The 20,521-nt window shown below is 39.8% G+C and overlaps 1 protein-coding gene across 1 annotated transcript in view; it reads left to right on the top strand.

The window, feature by feature from the left end:
• The window catches only part of LOC115782561 (copine-9-like), a 132,808-nt gene that overhangs the window by 35,135 nt on the left and 77,152 nt on the right, over positions 1-20,521 (top strand). Inside the window, exons 4-6 of the mRNA XM_030732784.1 lie at positions 2,181-2,284; positions 3,341-3,380; positions 6,396-6,475. Of these exons, the coding sequence (XP_030588644.1) occupies positions 2,181-2,284; positions 3,341-3,380; positions 6,396-6,475 (224 nt within the window). The remainder of the gene's footprint in view (positions 1-2,180; positions 2,285-3,340; positions 3,381-6,395; positions 6,476-20,521) is intronic.

Here is a 20,521-nt window from a genome sequence, read left to right as displayed (position 1 = left end):
GCCATCTGTTAGCTGCTTATCAATATAACTAAAAAGATATAATTTTTTATTTTCTCCTCATAGGCATCATGATATTTGGTCCATTGTCTACCATTCCCTGCACTGGTGAACAAAGCATGCCTGAGACATTGCTCTTTACTTAACAGAATAAAGCATACTTATGGTTGCAACACGATTGGCAGTTTGTTAGCTCCATTACCTCGCAGTTGAGTCTTGCGCTCCCTGTCAGCCCCAATATTGTTATGGGACAGCTCCCATTGCATGTTTATGGAGGCAGGAGGTTGTACCCATTAAAATCACTAAACCTCAATGAGTTTTAACCACTTTTCAAGTTTCTTTTTTGATTTGGTATTTATTTCTGATTAAAAACAAACACACCCCAAAAAATGGACATGCCCTGCAGCCAGGATGTCAGCAATACGACTTTACACTTTGACTAAATCGTTTGCCTTATAGGACACAGACGTGAAATATTTCTGTGTTTGTATTTAATGAGAGTTCCTCTCACTTGCTTAAAGTGGGTGGGAGTTCATCACCCTGCAGCAATCAGGATTTAGCAACCTTTGAATCAAAATATGATGACAATTATGGGGTTGCCTTCTTAAGATGTCAAGCCACTGCTCATAAATTTGTTCAAAACACACCCACACAGTCCTGGTGAAGCAGATTAGCTTGATAGCTGAACTCCTACCTTTAAATCTGATTTTGGCTTATTTAATTGTGACTATTTAATGCTACTAAAATGATTTGATTTGAAAGAACTGTTGGATTTGAAAGCCTTTAAGGTTGCATTTAAAATGGAAAAATTTTTGCCTCTTTCTGAACTGTTTGAATTCTGGCTTGTATACATTTTAATCAGGGCTCTGAGCACTAAATCTAAGGTCAGCTTACTCTAGGGCAAATATACAGCCATGTTATGTTTGACATTGACACAAGCTAAGGGGATTACTGCTGAATTACACCACTTAGGTTGCAGCTGAATTCTTACTATAATCCCTGTTAAATATGCTTTAAGACGTCTGTTCACCAGCTTGAGAACTGCAGGTTTCCAGTGAAAAAATCTCTTTAAACGCTCTGCTGCAAATGGATCAAAAATCCCTTATGCAGCTTCTGTATTGCGATCTGTATGAACTGTTCGCATAACTGCATACACAGAAAACAAATTGAAGCACAGGTCTTTCTTTTGTGCACCAGTGTTGTTGTTATTTAACAGTTTTGTAGCCTTGAGTCAGTTTTTCTGTGACCCAGCATGTTTCTGACAGTGAATAAATGTTCCAGTACTTTAGTGAAAAAAAAAAACAAAACAATAGATGAAAGGGGTGGAATGTTGATAAAAACACATGTGCATTAGCATTACATCTGTAACCAACTCATTTTATAGTCCTACAGCCTATGCTGACACTGTCTTTAAAACTCCTTCCTTACCCAAGGATAACAAAAAACATCACTGACAAAGTCATTCCTAACCTTTGCCCACAATGCTCTAACATCTATTAACCAATCATTCCAGATTCAGATTATAAACCAAAGGCCTCCAGCACTGAAAATAGTAACACCACAGGAAAATATCAGGGGCTTTTCCCTGTGGGCTGATATGGCGGGTCAGTTGTGAGGTCTAATATAGTAACCTGCGAGGCCTTGGTAATGGATAGGCTGGGGACACCTTGATAGCTCGGATTATGTGCGCTGGGCACTAAGGACATGAGTAGAGGTATTGTGGCTGCGGTGAGGCAGTGCCAAAATCAATAGCTCATTACACAGTGCTGTCAGGCCATGCTACAGCCCTGCGGCCGGCAGTCCACCGGGGGATTATTGGTGTGATTGTCAGTGTGATGGAGAGACAGTCTGGCCCAGGAGAGAGGCTGGGACTTGGTCTCTGTGGGTTTGCAGGGTGGAGTGCCTCCTCCAAAGTAACACTCTGATTTCTCTAGGGAAACAAGATTCAGCAAAGCACAATGCAGCTCAGTGGCAGACAGGGATGTTAAGTTTTCTAAAGGAGAATTTGTGTCTATGGAATCCAGTTCTGTGGGAAATGATGTTAATGAGCTGCAGCTAAACCTCATGAATTTTATTCAGTTGTTACGCTGGGATATTTTTTCTTTATGTAAGCTTTATAGCATATATTGACTCTGGAATCAATGCAAGTGTTACCACCAATTATCACTTTTTATTTTTTGCAGTTTGGCAGGACAGAGGTCATCGATAACACTCGGAATCCCGATTTCGTCAGGAAGTTTGTCCTGGACTTCTTCTTCGAAGAGAAACAAAATCTAAGGTTTGATGTGTAAGTAGACTTTGACTTTGCTTGTTCTGAATAAATCTAAAGTCATTTAAACACAGGCACACTATGTTAACACTGAAATAGGTAAACAGATCTAAACAATCAAAATTAGTAATGCCTTTGATTACACTTGAATAATTTCTTGCCCATGTAGACCCTCACTTTATTGACCAATTCATTTTGCCCCATTGAGACAAAAAAGCAGATTAAAGTCAGATGCTAGAATGCTAGTGGGCGGGGCATATATGGAATGCCATAACCTAGTGGTCAGCATAATATCCAGGAACGTCTGTGCCGAGTATGGCCTGGAAATCCCGAGGTCAAAATGAGATACGGCCTTAAAGGTGGTTGAGAATGACCAACCTAAGATCCTGTGGGACTTCCAGATACACACGGACAAACTGGTGATGGCTAACCAACCGGACATAGGAGTGGTGGACAAGCAGAGAAAGAATAGATGTCAACATCAGAAAGAAGGAATACAAGAAGCTCAAGGAATACCAAGCACTGAGAGAAGAGCTAGGCAGGATACGGAAGGTGAAGGTACCAGTGGTGCCCTTGGTAATCGGAACACTCAGGGCAGTGACCCCCAAACTGGGAAAATGGCTCCAGCTGATTCCAGTAACGACATCCTAGATCTCTGTCCAGAAGATCGCAGTTCTAGGAACAGCTAAGATACTGCGCAGGGCCCTCAAAGCTTCCAGGCCTCTGGTCGAGGACCCGAGCTCTATATATTCTGTTTCATTTCGGAACTGGTAATGCCTTTGTGTAATGTGAAATAAATCTCGCTGGAGTTTCTTCTTATTGCTCTGATTGTGGTTCAAACCTGTGTGCTTGAACTCCAGGGTTTTGTTTTTTAATTTATAGTTTTTACCTCTTGTAAAATTATGAACCTGTGATTGAGCATAATCTCTGTAAGTTAGAACTGCTGCTTTCTAAATAAACAGCCCCATTGTTACCAGACTAACGACAAGGAAGCCCATATACATACTTGTCCAAAATCTCCTCAAATGAAAACTCACGAGTTCGTCCATTTGTTCATCTATTTGTTTCTCACAGGTACAATGTGGACTCCAGAAGCTGTAACATATCCAAACACGTAAGTACAGTATGTCAACCTCAAATGACAGTTTTGACTCAGAGCTGAAGGCTCCTGTCAGCATTCAAATGCATCACGTTATTCAGCATTACTCACACTGTAAAAGCTCATTTACAGTGAATGAGTGCAGGAGCTGATGATGATTCAGCATGAATAAAGTCTGTCTTTAATATGTGGAATTCCATCCTGTGACAGTGTCTTTTATTCTCTTCTTCCCTATCAAAATAAATCACATTGGAGAACAGAAGGTGAGTGGCTTCAGCTGAAGATTGTTGGTCTCATGAGGCCATGTATTATTATATCCTTTATTCATTTCATTTTTTTATGTTCTGGTATATTTCAACATCCCCAGAAGAATCTTATGATTTATTTATTTATTTATTTTTTGGTGCTTGTGATTCATTCCCTTTAATTTCATCATATTTTTTTCTCCCATTCTTTCATCTCATTTCATCAAGGACAAACACCAACAGCTCCCACCTGGAAAGCCCCCACCCCGTGGTGTTGTTCCTCATTTTGTCTGTCTGCGTTTTATCATTAACTCAGGTAGAAGCAACTTTCACAACTCCACTTCAAAGCGAAAGCAGCTGTCGTTGTTGTTCCAGGCAGGATACAGCAGCAGATTGTGCATGTCGGGGCATTTACAGGAGCTACACACATACTCAGTTAGCAGGACTCACACCTACACCTGCTTGCGCCCACGCACCGCAAACATCAACACTCTGCCCTTGTTGCTGTGCAGGAGTTTCATTATGTTGTGTCATCTCTTCTTTTTTTATCTTGCCATATGTCTTTCTCTGTAGTAGTCGGGAAGGTTGTAAACTTCCAAATCTGTTGTTCAAAGAAAATGCTGAACGAAGGGGAAACCTTTATTTGTACTCGGAGGACATTTGTCCTGTGCACAGTGTGGTCCTTTTAAGAATAATCAATCGGTCAACAAGCAGCTGAATAATGCAGCCCTCCAGGACTTCCTGGGTTTGACCTAGTTGAGTTAATGAATGCTTATGTAAATCATGGATTTAAACTATGAAGTTAATGTTTAATTTAAAATGGTACTTCAATAAGATGAGATAAAACTTTAATGGAACTTTAATAACTTTTAATATCTTTGATATGATCCCTATTGATTTTATAGTCTTTCACAATTGCTAGACTATTATCTCTAGTGTTAACCCTTCATGTTAAAGCACTAAAGAGCCAGAGATGTCTAGAGTAAGATGTTTCATGTTAATAGAGTTTATTGGTCTCGTTCCCCCGTTGCAAACTTTTGTAGCTCTGGTGGATAAAGCTGAAGCGCTGCTAAATTAAATGGGGATGTGGTGTCACGACGCAGGCTTAAAGGACACTGCAAAACTCCCAGTGAGCCACAGCTGAAGTTCTAGAAAACACAAGTTAAGGGGAGACCAGAGCAGGGGCGACAATAAAGGGGAGGCCTGGAGTTATCATTGTGTTATCACATATTGCAGCCTTAGATCATCAAAAGCTGCCCTGCTGACTATTTCAAAGTCAAGGCTTAAGTCACGGGTGACCGTTCCTTTACCATCAGGACCCCTCAGATTTGGAATAACCTGCCTGAAGAGATGAGACTCACAAAATTTGTGACATTTTTATAAACTTGCTTTTATGTAATGTCTCTCTCTCTCTTTTGTCTCTCTTTTTAGTCCTTAAATATTCGTAGTGTATGTTTTTCTTTACTGTCTTATGTCATTTTTATGCAATGTTTTCCTTTGACTTAACTTCTCTTTAACTTGGTTCTGTTTTATTTCTGGCCATAACAGATAAAACAATTTGCTTCTAAATTCAGATAAAACTGAAATTCTTGTACTCGGCCCCACAAATCTTAGAAACATGGTGTCAAACCAGATACTTAGTCTGGATGGCATTATCTTGGCCTTCAGTAATACTGTGAGAAACCTTGGAGTCATTTTTGAGCAGGATATGTCCTTCAATGCACATATAAACAAATATGTAGGACCACTTTTTTGCATTTGTGCAATATTTCTAAAATTAGAAACATCCTTTCTCAGAGTGATGCCGAAAAGCTAATTCATGCATTTATTACTTCTAGGCTGGACTATTGTAACTCATTATTATCAGGCTCTCCTAAAAGCTCCCTGAAAAGCTTTCAGCTGATCCAAAATGCTGCAGCTAGAGTGCTGACAGGGACTAGAAAGAGAGAGCAGATTTCTCCCTTATTGGCTTCTCTTCATTGGCTCCCTGTTAAATCTAGAATAGAATTCTTCCTCACATACAAGGTCTTGAATAATCAGGCCCCATCTTATCTCAAAGACCTAATAGTACCGTATCACTCCAACAGAGCACTTTGCTCTCAGACTGCCGGCTTACTTGTGGTTCCTAGGATACTTAAGAGTAGAATGGGAGGCAGAGCCTTCAGCTTTCAGGCCCCTCTTCTATGGAACCAGCTCCCAGCTTGGATTCAGGAGACAGACACCCTCTCTGTTTTTAAGATTAGGCTTAAAACTTTCAGTTTTGATGAAGTTTATAGTTAGAGCTGGATCAGGTGACCCTGAACCATCCCTAATTATGGTGCAATAGGCCTAGGCTGCTGGAGGGGGGTTCTCATGATGATGATGAGTGTTTCTTTTCATTCACCTCTTCTTCACGACTTTGCATTTAATTAATAGTTATTATTAATCTTTGGCTCTCTTCTACAGCATGTCTTTTTTTTTCTCTCCTCTCAGCCCAACCAGTCACAGCAGATGACCCCCCCCCCTGAGCCTGGTTCTGCTGGAGGTTTCTTCCTGTTAAAAGGGAGTTTTTCCTTCCCGCTGTCGCCAAGTGCTGCTCATAGGGCGTCGTTTTGACTGTTGGGTTTTCTCTGTAATTATTGTAGGGTCTTTACCTTATAAAGCGTTTTGAGGCAACTGTGTGTTGTGATTTGGCATTATATAAAAAATGTAATTCAACTGAATTACTCTATGTATTAGAGTTTTGAGCTTTAATCTACCTCTCAGCCCCCTCATGCAATTAATTCTTTCTACCCTTTTCTCCTCTAAGGACTTTCTAGGCCAGACCTTCTGCACACTTGGAGAAATCATCGGTTCCACAGGGGGACGGCTGGAGAAGACCCTCTCGTAAGTCCCTCACATCCTTGTTATTGTCTCATTGTGAAATTACTTCCCTACTTTTAAATTTTTTTTTTTTTTTTTTTGTTTAAGCAGTGAATCATAAATAGAAATTATGCACATAAATAATTTCTTCAGCTGGGCAGAATGAAACGAGTCCCCCTCCATCTTTTGTTTCATTTTTATTGATGGCTGCTGGCGAAAACAACAATATATGAGCCGTCTCACTGATGCAGTGTGTATAGACTCGCTCAGTTAAACAGCCTCATCTATTATATTGTTAGATCAGAGTAGAAGAGGCCAGGCAAGCCGGCTGTATCACTGCACTCTGAGCCGTTGCTACTGAAGTCATATTGAGTTTTGTTGTGTTGAACAAAAGTGTGATGTGCAATAGAAGTCAATATAACGTTGGATGTTGACAGATATACAGAATGTGGTCATATTTTCTGCTAGGCAAGATGTTCATAGTAGGAACATATGCTTTTTTTTTCAGATAATAAAAGGTGGGTTAGCGTGCATTCTTTGTGAGCTCAACCCCCCTGTTTTTCACTGCATCTCTGCAGTGTTAGATAACACCCAGTATTCTGAGGAGGGAAAGAAATGCTTGGAGACAGAGAGAGATGTGAGGTCAGAGTCATAACGGGCCAGATTTGAACCTATTTTATTGCAAGGACAAGGTATCTTGCTTTTTCTGCCTATACAGTGCAGAGTTTATCTAAAAGGGTGCAGGTAAACAATTCTTTTTCTCAGTGGCCCTCACAGTAGCCCCTCTGTAGAGCAGCATATGAATTAGAAGCAGTATAACATGAGCTGAGTGAGCATAGTTGCTGCATTATTGTCTGCATAAGTCACAAGAAGCAGTTTGATTGGTTGTTAATAGCAGTTTAGCTTGTACCAAATAAAATCAAATTCATCCCTGGCTTTAATGTCTAATATAAATGATCAGTGGACTCACTTTATGACAAACTGTTACTGACTGTGAATGAGCTGATGCACGAGTGACTGCAGGTTGAACTCTGTGGCAGCAATAGTCCCATTTGTCAAAGTTCAACAGAAATACAAAGATGTAATGTTTATTAGTTAACCTTGACTGCATCTTCTGCAAGTATTTCATGGTGGTGACGTGCATCACCTGGTAGTCACCACAATTTGAAACCACACAAGTAAGCTAGTCTGAGTAAGCTCACAACGTATTTGATTCCCACATGCATGATTTTGACTACACCATACCTTCTAGCACTGCACTAATGTCTATTTTTGCATTAATTAATTTGCTGATAGTTTCTGGCGTTTAAAATGGAAGGTTGTCCACTGTTTACCCAGAATCCAAGGGGATGTATTTCAGCCAAAAAGATAAGTGTTGGTAATTCTAAGTTAGCTAAAAATGTTAAAAACAAAGACAAAAAAAACCTCTAACCTTTTCACTCATTTATTTTTCATCTTCTCAGCAGAATTTCTTTGCTGTTGTCTCAGTTTACCAGTTAGTTCATTTGCACTCCCAAATGCCTCTCTGGCGTTGCTCATGGTGGTTTAGCTCAACAAACAGCAACAGTTCAGCTTCTAAACAAATACAATTCCCAGCCTATTGATAGCAAGTCTGTGTGGGTTTGTAAAGTTTTTGGTTTTTTCTGACTGGAGTGGTAGTACAGTGTATGAATCACTGCCTCTGACTTTGGCTGGCTGTGGTGAGGCAAGCTGGCTAGGGGCCAGCTTATGTCCCCCTGCAACTGTCCCTTGCCAGTAGCCTTATTGACATGTTTTAGAAGGTTTATCCTGCTCAGACAGACCAAACAACGAGCCTGCTTTTGTCCGCTTTCTGCCCAGATGCCACGGTACTGGCAGAAAGGAAAATCAGGAAGGAAGTAGATGCAGCATTATAATAAAATAACTTTAATTTCACTGCTCATTTGATTTGTCTTCTTTTAACTGTGCAGCACACACTCACCACCCCTATTTTTCTTTTAAATGAAATGGACTTTTAATGATGGGGACAATTACTCAAACTCATCACATGCCTGTTGGAAGTTCCATGCCATTAATCATCTTTTCACTGTATCCATTAATGCAATTCACCTTGAGGAGAGAAATGAGAAAAGTGACATAAGTGAAAGGTTACATACATTAAGACTGATTGAAGGATTGTTATTAATCACTGATTCTGTGATTGATGGGGGATAACGGAGCTTGGAGATGGTATGAATGTGGAAAAATCCCATTTGTCCACATGCTTCCAGCTCACAGGGGGTATTTATTAGATTTTCATTTCTTCATTAAATGTTCATTCAAACTTGTGAATGTCAGCATAGCAAAATATTAAGACTGTGTAAACATTTAAGAAGACATCTATTCATCCGTCCATCTGCTGAGGCAGCAGTCTAAGCAGAGATGCTCAGTCCTCCCTCTCCTGGACCACCTCCTCCAACTGTTCCAGGGGCACCCTAGGTCTTCTTAAGCCAGCTGAGAGATGTAGTGTCTCCAGAGTGTCCTGGACTGGCCCCAGGGCCTCCTCCCAGGTAGACCTGCCTGAAACTGGGATAACCATGTGGACTGGGTGACAGTCAGGGGCAGCGGCCTCATTTGCTGAAACTTTTTCTTGGGACATTTGAAAAGATATTTACGCAGGAACGGGCTTCTTTTTATCTATTTAGTCAACATAAGAGACTGCTGCTGTTTTTGTTCCTGATAATTTGAGAACCTGTGGCTTAAAGAGGGACCACAGTGGTATGCCTTTGCCATGACAGGAAGGTGGAAAGGTGGAAACCGTTTGTTCCTCCTGTCACATGCCACCATGCCCCGAGCATAACATGTGGCAAACTGTGTGCTACAACTGCATGTAAATTGTGTTTAGCTTTAGCTGTTTTTAGTTATTTCCTGTACAACAATAGTATGAGCTTGATTCACATTGCCAGGAATAAGTCTGAATCATTCCCAGCCGGTGCTGGTCTCCACCACCTTTGTCAAAAATTCTGTTCATAATATTTATGGACAGAATCTATAGGTGCAGCTAAGGATGTGTCGGGTTTGGTGATCTCAGGATTTCATCTCTTCTTTTTTCAGATGATGTGGTTCTTTCTCTTGCTCTCACTTTCCCTAACTCTTCATCAGGCAGTGACCTCCAGCGTGCTCTGGGCTGGTTTGCAGCTGAGCGTGAAGCATCAGGAATGAAAATTAGCACCTCCAAGTCTGAGGCCCTGGTTCTCAGCCAGAAAATGGTGGAGTGTCCACTCTGGGTCGGGAATGAGTTGCTCCCCCGGGTGGATGAGTTTATGTATCTCAGGGGCTTGTTTACAAGTGAGAGGGAGTGGAGGGGCAGATTGGCAGACAGATTGGTGCAGTGCCTGCTGTAATACAGATGCTGCACCTGTCTGTTGTGATGAAGAGAACTGGGTGTGAAGTGAAGGTGTCAATTTACAGGTCGGGCTACGTTCCTACCCTCACCTACATATAGCCATGAGCGGTGGGTAGTGACTGAAAGAAAAAGATTGCAGACACAAGTGGCAGAAATGAGCCTCCTCTGAAGGGTGTCATTGACTTTCTGTGGTCTCTGATTGCCACGTTGCTGCTAGTTGCTTCTTGTGCGGGTGCACCTTAACACTAGAATTGGCAACATTCCAAACAAAACACAATTAACAACATGCATAACTCCTGGTTCCCTCAAGAACTGTTGCATGCCAGCAACAATAGAGACAAAGTTTGGTCCACTGTTACAGGTGGGGGCACTCCAGGGGACTGCTTGTCCTTTCTGCAATAAAGAAACATCTGCACCCACTTGATTAAGAAGGCTAAATCAAATTACTATCAGTCATTACAGTCTTCATGTGATAACAGAAATATCATCTTGTGAGTAGATGAAAGGTCACATCTCCTGCTGCAAATCAAACTAGAATCTGGTCACATTTCTAACAGATCATCCGGGGCTGAAGCTTTTAACCATCAGTTCTGCGCATTGAGCTGCAGACAGACTGTCCAGTAGGGAAAGTCACTAAAGTCTCAATCTTCTGTTTGGTGACTGGTGGAAATGTTCATGAAACATTAGAAACTTGTAAAACCCACAGCTTCTTTATCCAAGTCTTCCCAAATTTTTATGTAAACATTTAAACAGGACACATGATATTAATTTCCAGCATAAAGCTTTCATCCTTGGATTCTCAGCTCCTCAGTTCATCCACAAATGAAGTCTGAAGCTTGAGCTTCTGATTAGTTTTACTTCTACATACACTTAGCCTGTTAGTTAAAATTGTGGCCATGTTTAATATAAGAATCCACCACTGTAATTTATATGTATATTTGTATGACAGCAAATAAGGAAGAGCTTAATACGTCCACTTTTAGCAAAGATCCTACACGCTTTAAACAGCTCACTTAATGTGCAGCCACAGTAGTCTGCTTCTCCCCTGGGTCACAGCACAATAACTGCTGCGTTTTCACTAATTGGTAACATTTCTCCTCCACTGTGGATGGAAACAGTTTTGTGCTGCTTTTTTCATTGACCTCTCATAGGTATGTCATACTGATGATCACTCAAGCCCTCTTAGCACCAGTAATGGATTTCCACGGGACTTTATTTTTGGTCCATTACTGATTTCATTACACACAAATAACTTCCTTCTTCTTGCTCAGTTCTTCAGTGTCCGTTTCTTTGCAGATGGCACAATTTTATATGCTCCACGCTCCACCTCGGCTCCAACTCATCCTCAGTTTGCTTTGATTTTTTTTTTCCCCTATTAAACACTAATTAATCACAAGAGTTCTTTTTTAAATTTAGAAAAGACTAAGTGTCTAATATTCTCTACCTGAAGCAGTGACTGCCTTTCAGGATTCATATTCATCACTTACATGGTTATTAAAATTTAATAGGTGGTGGATTCAGAAAATAATTCCTATAATTTCATTATATGTTTCCCACAATAACAAGGGTATCATAATACAGCACTTCTGTGATATCTGATACATTGCAGTGCAGTCACCCCCCTCTTTGTTCTTCACTGCAATTTATACTGTTTGCTTTATGCTCCTTCATTTGATAAATGCTACTACCAGGGGCCATAAACTTTTATAAGTCAAATTTTGGAGGAAATTAATTTTTAGTGTCAGCATATTTTGGTAAAGTTATGGATATTTCTTGCTAGTGTATTGATAATTACATCACAAGGGGAAGCAATATGATAAATTTCCGTGGGGATATTTTGTTACACTCCATATTGCATGTTTTCTTTGCTCTTTATGACTAATGACAGCTTTCTTATTCAACATTGTTATCCTGTGGTTAGGCTTCCTCACAGTGGATTTATGCTTCTGTGTTAAATCTACACATCTAGTTATGCTGTAACCGCAAACCCTTCTGAAATCCTTTACCAACATAGCCCACAACGATTGAGATCGACCCTTTCAGTACCGTCGTTTCCTCATGCGCATTTCAGGCTACTACTTCTTCTTTTGTTGAATTGGCTGGAATTGATCAACTTGAAGACTGCGAACAAGTGTTGTGTTGGTGGAATTGCAGAGTAACGCAGACAAACCATGCACAGGTATGAATGCTGGCAACACATTTAAACAGCTACATAGTTCAACTGTGCTGAAACTTCAACTGAGTGTTCCCCAGACAGCACATGAACTTGTGTTGCGCTTTGCGTGATGCAGCTGCAAATCACATTATTATGCATATTGTTGCATGGTGTGTGAAGGGCCCTTTAGGGTATTTTGCCACCGTTTTTTTGTTTAAAACTTTAGGCTTTGAGTCTAAACATTAGTTTTGGCTTATTATATATTAATAATAGTTTTATATTGGGACATGTATACCATAAAGGTTTTTGCTCTCACCACCCTCTCCAATAATAGTTATCTATTGGCTGCTAAGCTATCTAAAGCCAGAGTTCATCAAACCTTTTCTGAGCTGAGGTGAAAGGCTAAGCAGATAATGTGGGTTCATCACTGTGGGCGATCCAAGTCTAAAAGAAATCATAATATATTGTGACATGTACTGTATGAATGATGGCCTGTGCTTAACCATACAGTAACAAATATATAACCAAGGCTGACATTTTATTTTCCATAATCTCAGTGAATACTTTTAGCCTTTTTATCTCAGTTGTTTTATGCCATGAATACAAAATCCTAAAATACCTGAGACAAAAATACCTGGTGGCCTCAATTCCCTTTAAAGAGAAATGTTTTGAATTTTAAAAAACTGCTTAAAACAAGCAAAGCAATGCAGCAAGCATCCACAACTGTCAGATTATTCTCTAATGGTCCCTTGAAACACTTCCTGTCCAATGCCTGCTCTACCTCAACACCACTCTCCCACTCTCCCACTACACCACAAGCCACTCTTGACAGCCTGAAAGATTTCCTAAGAAACAAAGGGAAAGGAACCAAAAGGAAACGGCAATACAAGAAGAATTTTTTAGAAGAATACTGAGGCTGAAAAAGGGATATGAAACAATACGAGACCAGCGGAGCACTATCACAATTCCTCCCATATGGTCAGCGCCTCTGATGGCTGCCTGCAGGGAATAGACAGGTGTCTGGAGCTTCTGATAGATCAGACACCACTAAAGCCCAGGGGGTGAAACGGGGAGAGACGAAGGGGGAGAGGGAGGTAAAAGGGTGATAGAAAAGTGGTATGTGAAGGGTGACTGACAACTCAGTAGACCGCGGAGACGGAAGGAAGGGAGAGGAGGGAAGGGAAGGGAAAGTGATACACCAAAAGGAAAACGAACAAACTGGGCAGAGGACACTGAAAAAGGTGAAAAGACAGGACAGAAAAAAAGGAGAGAGGAAAGAAATAAAGTTGGGATGAAGGAGCTGGGGCAGTAGAAAAAGGAAGATAGATGTAGGGCAGGACAAATTTCCTGTGAGAGGCAGAAAGAGACAGATTTGTGTTTACTTTCCAAAGTGCAGAGTCCTCTCTATATGTGCTGTCATTTAGAAGATTCACTGCACTTGTGGAGCAAGCTGGGAGAAACTACACAGACACACACACGAACACACACTTAGCTTGGACAAAGACAAATGCACAGATGCTGTATATGAAAAGCATCAAAGGTTATTGATTTTTTTTTTTTTTTTTCCTGGAACTGCTGTCATCAAACACTCACACAAACCCAGAACAACTCCAGGACATATATGATTGTGGTAGCCTCCTTGTGTTGGTGGGTGTACATTTTTATAGGTCAACAGTTTTAGAAACGGGTTTTCATGCTGCGTGGCAAACTAAGCACTCCTTTCCACTTACCTGTGTGTTGCCATGGTAACCGAGGGGGCTATTAGCCGAGGCGGTAAAAGTATCACAATGATCCAAAATACACCCTTTTGAGCAAATAAATGGGGAGCTGAGCAGTACGTGTTATATGGACACCCATACAGTATGACCACATACTAGAGGTATTTTTAAACTGGTGCTAATGTTAGTCAAGACCAATGGAACCCCACACACCCACATGCAATATATAATATATGAATTCATCTGTATATGAAGCAGAAAACTTTTTCAGCTTCACCATATCATCATCATTTATGGCTGACAAGCAAGAAAGCAACCAGACAAATTACCCACTGGTGACTGTAATCAGAAAAAATGAGGCGGATCTATTAACAATCCCACACACTGCCACCCGCCCAGATGTAGATTGATGAGGTGGATGGTGCACTAAATAAGCTGTCCAGAGGGATGGTTAAGCTGCTGCATTTAGGACAGCAAACCAGCCAGTGTCATGAAATTCCACCTGTCTAGTTTTTTTTTTTTTCCTCCCTGTGAAACTGTGGTCAGTCTGTCGCTGCAGTGTCAGAGTTCATGATGGGTAATTGGGGGCAGTTGGTGGGATGCCTTGTGCTCTGTGGCTGATGTCATGCTGACAAAGACCGACACACACATGCAGCACCGCAAAGTTTTGGCAAAAAAAGCCCCCAAAAAACAGACATTGTCAGGCAGACAAAATAACACATTTTCTGCTCTGTGTGTGGTAGCAAACAGTGACAGATTGCAGGCAGTATTATGTTATTGTTACTGAAATACTGCTGGTGGAAGAGGCATCTGCACATTTTCTAATCCTGTTTCAGCATACTGTAATACAGACAGACAGGCAGGAATGCACTGTTGGAAAGCACTGTCAGGTCGAGATTTACTGATTTACCACAGACGTCACTTAACAGAGGTGTCCGTTCCATTATTATCATTATTATTATGGACTTTTCATGGATTTGGTTGTATGCTGATGCCACCATTCTGTAGGCAAAATGCTTCCAAAATAAATGGAGTTGAACTTCAGAAATTTTGAATCACAAAAACTGAAAATTCAATTTAGTGTCAATTAAATTTTATTTATAAAGTGCCAAATCACAACAACAGTCACCTCAATGCGATGCTTGGGTTTACTGTTGCTTAAAATCCTTGGTTGGTTACTTGGTCAGTTCTAACACCACAAGCTTTTATTTGAACCAGAAATTACTCCAATAAATTTTGTACCCTGAATTTGAGCAAAACTGGTCCAAATGGGGGTGGCTGATAATTTTCAGATGGCTATTCTCCCTAAATTGTTCATCTAATTCTGGTGGAATTCCAGTGTGCATGTGTCAGTTTTGATTCAGTCTTTTGAAAGAGGGGATGAATTAAGAAAAAAAAGAAAAAAATGTTCAAGTTTGTCGAATGACCTTTAAATGTTAAAGCTTTCACCAAACCAAGATAGGTGTTAACAGCTCACCATGGCCTGCTAGCATATCAGTAGCATCTCTTCAGTTAGCCACAAAAATTAGACTATATCCAGTATATAGATTAACATTTATAGTTGAAGTGTTTTGTGATTCACCAAAAATTTGCCATTTGTGTTTCTTTCAGAATTGGTTTGATGACCTTTTAACGTGACCTCAAACATAAACATCAGATCACATTTCTCTTGTTTTTCAGTCGGAAACAAGTAACTTGACCAAAGCATGTAAACTGACAAATAATAAATGTATAGGAAATTATCGTTTTTTTAAAAAGCAAATGGTAAACAAAAGGCTTGTTTAGCTTTAGCATGTTAGCATTATCAATATGAGGATGCTAATTTTAACATTTACGTCAAAGCGCTGCTTTACAGAAATGTAGCCTAACAGACCATAAAGCTTTTCTATCAGTCTATGTATTCGAATTTTTAATTATTACAATGTAATTTCTGGTAATGTAACGTTTATCACGCACCCACTGAAAAATGTGGAACTAAAGGGCATTCTGTCTAAAATCAAAAGCCTTCTTACCATTTGTATCATGCGGGAAACAGTCCTTTGAAGCAAACTTTGGAATAATGGCAGTAACGGATTTATCCAAATTTTTAGTTGTAATCAATGTTTGTGTCATAGGTTAAATATATTTTTTAACCTGTTAATCAGATAAACCCACCACGACTAGAGGCTGTGGTTTCAGTTTGATTCCAGTTTTTATTTGCCAAAACATTTCCCAAGTACCCAGTGAACGAGTCAACCTAAAATTGCAATCTGAGCAAGATTTTACACACACACACACACACACACACACACACACACACACACACACACACACACACACACACACACACACACACACACACACACACACATATTATGTAGTTCTGCAGTGAAACAAGCCTCCAAACAATGACAGTCTTACTTAACTGCATTGGCCCAAACTAACTACTCTGATACAAATAGAGCCTGATTGATCTTCCAGACCTTCTGTTTGCTGCTGTCTGCTCACGAGTCTATTTTGGCATTTGTACTTCTTGACCCCTGTTTTTTGTTTAGTAATAATAATAATACATTAAATAATAATACATTTATAATATTATTTATAAAGCCCTTCACAAAACATGGAAAGAGCTCTTTTTATGTTTTTTTAATCATAAAAATTTATCCTATACAATAAAACATGGATCTATAATTTTAGTATACAGTTTCATTGCTAAATGAAAATTAAGTAGATCAGTGTCTGTTGCAGTGTCTTATTTTAATTTGTAAAATTTTCATTTTTTATATATACATTTTAATTATTACATCCCACCCATAATTCATACTGTGTATGCTTTATACAAATTACCTGCTACAAATGTATATAGTGTTTTGATGTATTTATATATTGTATATATTTATATATTTATAGTCACTTTAATCAGCCTGACCCACTCTGTCGTCATCTTAGACAGAATAAAATTTGTTATAAAATATATCATTTCTTTTATAATATCTGCGCTCATCATTTACACAACTTGAATCTCCATCAGATGAAGCTGAATCCTAATTTCACATTTAATTTATAAAATTAAATTATTCAGCTGCAGCCTGAGAGACAAAATGCAGAAGACGGAAAGTGAAGATAAAAATGTGGAGAAACAGCTCAGACTGAGTTTACTGACTTGTGTGTTAGAGACTGAGACAGGACAGCAGACTCCTGGGGCGGAGCTGACCTCAGGTCAGTTTTTATTTAATAAAAACTGTTTTTGCTGCAGTTTATGACAGTTCAGCCCATTTAATTGTTTAAACAATAATACAGTAAAAATGGAATCTATTGATGGAACATCACCTTCACTTTATTCATTTCAGTGTTAATTTCGTTAATTTTCATCATAGTTTTCGTCAGCGACCCTTTTTTTCATGACGAAAACGAGACGATAACGAAAAAACTTCCTAATCAGATTAAAAACGATGACGAAATTAATTGACACTTTCGTCAGCGAATGAAAACGAGACGAAATTTCTTGGCGGGATCGACATCCAATCAGAACTGATTAAATTTTGTGACAGGGCGGGACAAGTTAGGAAAACATCCAATCAGACGCACAGTTGCACAAATTTGCTCTAAACCCGGAAAGACCAAACTAGCCGGTGATTTGTCTTTATTTCCAATAGAACTAAGTTATGTAAACAATGTCAGCACTGAGAAAGAGAAGAGCCGATGTATGGACACATTTGTCAAACAAAACGATGTGTAAACCATGTGGGCGACTATCTCGGGTAAAAAACAGGACAGATTTTAAACGACATCTGCAAACCAGTCACCCAGATCTCCATGCAAAGGTAAGCATTTTACTGTCATGCAGGGTAAAGTGTTTTTCCCAGTTTAGCTTTTGTGTTTAGAGTAAATCACCACACGGTGGATTAGCCTTTCCTAATCTTAGTCCTGAACACTGCCCTGTACCTTTCAGAGCGTGTCCTGCTGTAAAACACTCTATTATCCCAGTAAGGTGGTGTTAATGATCAGGTGTGTGGGAAGCAGGTGAAACGCTAATGTTAATATTATTAATAATATTCCATAACTTTTAACACGTTTTATTTTGTGTAAGTGTGTATAATGACTAATTCAAGGGAACTGAAGAAAAAGCATTTACATTTTGCACTCTTTATATTTTAGTCGACTAAATCGACTGTAGATTTAGTCGACTATATTCTTAAGATAATTCGTTGACTAGAACTAAAACTATTCAGATGACTAAATTATGACTAAAACTAAATTACATTTTCGTCAAAAGACTATGACTAAAACTAAATCAAAATTTGCTGTCAAAATTAACACTGATGATCACCGATTTAGGTGATTTTCAATGGAAAATAATGTCGAGACTCATACTCTGAATTACAGACAACTTCACTCAGACATTCACATCTTCTGATCTGGACATTTTTCCATTCAAAGTGTGCTCTGTGTCTAAAGCTTAATCCAGATCAGTGTGATGTAACAGTGATGCTACGGTAACTACAGTAAATGCTACAGAGGAACAGACTGACAGTCTGCCAGCTGCAGCTGTGCTCATTATAAATCAATGACATCATCGCTGTCTCCGTCCTTACAGCCTGCTGACGAGTGAACGACTGTAAAAGCTTCATGTTACATACAAAAATAATGAACTAACGTCTAACTGGGATTTCAGTGCTTGTAGAAACATAAACGTCTGCAGATGACTTCACTCCTCTGATCCTTTGCAGCCACTTTTTGAGTGAGGAAATGGATCGGCGTGTCAGACAGGTGGTTCAGGTGCAGCAGGAGGGGAGGAGTCAGATAGACACTCAGAGTTTGTTGGATAAAAACCTGGCAGCGAGCAGGTTAGGTTCACAGAGTCTGTTATCGTGGTAACTGACTCAGAGTTGCAGTTAGCTCTCTTTCTGGAACTGAAAACCAGAGTTTCCCTCATTTTAGGGTTAACAAACCCAGAGTTGTTAGCAAAACCTGCTTCCTGGAATAGGCCCCTGGTCTCTGTTCCTTGTGCTGTAATTTAAGTCCTCCTCTTGTGTCTAGTTACCTGTTATGATCTAGTTCCTCTAGTGCAGGTGTCCCAAAGTGTGTCTGCTTCCCTGTGTTGTGTCAAATCAGCATTTCTGTTTTCATGTCTACTTCCTGTTTTACTTTAGCAGTCCTTTGTATCGTTGTATTCACTTTTACTCTCTTGGTCCTGCTCAGCTGTGCCCCCTGGTGTGTCCTATCTCCCTGATTACCTCGTGTGTGTGTGTGTGTGTGTGTGTGGTGTGTGTGTGTGTGTGTGTGTGTGTGTGTGTGTGTGTGTGTGTGTGTGTGTGTGTGTGTGTGTCTGTGTTCTCCTGTTTTTGGCATGTAGTTTCACTCAGGTAGTGTTTCCTGGTTCAGAGTTTCCCTGTGCATTCCTGGTTGTTGACTTATTAGCTTTAGTTGAGCTTTCCTAGTTTCCTTGTACATGATGTGCATCCAGCAATAAAACTGTATTTCTGAGTTCATGCTTTCCCTCCTAAGTCCTGTGTTTGAGTCCTTATGCTGCCTGCCGCGCTGCTGAATGATGACACTTATATGTCAGGGTTGTTGAATATTTACTAGGTTCAGTGGACGGGACATGCTAGCTGGGCATATCTTGGCTTTATTCATACATACATGTTCAGACATAACTGCATTTGTGAGCTGCGGTGGTTTAATCCGACTGGTTTACTCACTGTTCCTGTGGTGACAGTGTTTTGTTGTTTTCACACTGTGGTCAGGCTGCTTGGATAGACTAGCGGACTGCACTTTTATGTCTCATTTGTGCTCTTGGGGTACTGCCACACACCATTTTGTGGTATAGCAGCATAATAACACTTCTTGTAGCACTGGGCCCAATTGTTGACCACTTGCGTTCAAAATTATTCCATTGATGCTGAGCAATTGTGTATGCTGAATAATTATTATTTGCATATTACAAACAGCTTATTTACTAGTCTGTTATTAGGTGCATTTGCACAGTTATGCAAAAATATACATCTTTTGGATGAAAACATGATGTCCAACATGTCCAAACAGCCTAAATCACATATTTCCTAAAAATCCCTCTAGATTGGATATGGCATGCGTTGATACTTGTCCCACCCTCCTCGATGTCATGGACATGTCATAGCTTTACAATGTGTATCTTCCTGAAATACATTGTTTTTCAGTGGGATTATGTACATGAGGTTGAAACAGCAATGCATCCCAAAAAATTGATTTTTGACTTCAACCCCCCAGCATTAATAACGGTTAGGTTCAGGGGACAATTAAGTGGTATGAGGGGGGCCCCATATCAAATTTTGCTTAGGGCCTCTTCAAGGCTTGGGCCCACCCTAGCCAGGAGAAACCACAAGACTTCTGGAACAATGTCTTTTGGACGGAGGAGAGCAAAGTGCAGATGTTTGTCCATAATGCACAGCACCACATTTGGTGAAACCAAACACAGCAGATCAGCACAAAGAGGGAAACACCTCATACCAACTGTCAGCACGGTCGTGGCGGGGTGATGACATGGGCTTATTTTGAAGCCACAGGACCTGGGCACTTTGCAGTCAGAAAAGCGGGATTGGCTGCATATATTATTTGATCAGTAATTCTATTAAAAATACTACAAAAGGCACAACACAACAACACACTCAACAACACAAATGCAACCGTCCACAGAGTAAGAAAACATTTTTAGCCAGGCTGTAAACATATTTATTTCTGCTGTTAAGTTGCTGTAATTTGACATTTGAAATGCTTTTTTTTTTTTTTTTTTTTTAATTCTTCGCAATTCATATTTTTAATTTTAAAGCCATTTTTTAATTTTGTTATTTGCTGGTCATTTTTTTATAAGATGT

The sequence above is a fragment of the Archocentrus centrarchus genome, chromosome 7 (assembly GCF_007364275.1).
Source record: "Archocentrus centrarchus isolate MPI-CPG fArcCen1 chromosome 7, fArcCen1, whole genome shotgun sequence".
In the NCBI taxonomy this organism is placed as follows: Eukaryota; Metazoa; Chordata; class Actinopteri; order Cichliformes; family Cichlidae; genus Archocentrus; species Archocentrus centrarchus.
Note: the sequence above shows the minus strand (reverse complement) of the source record. Positions and strands in the feature narration are given on the sequence as shown.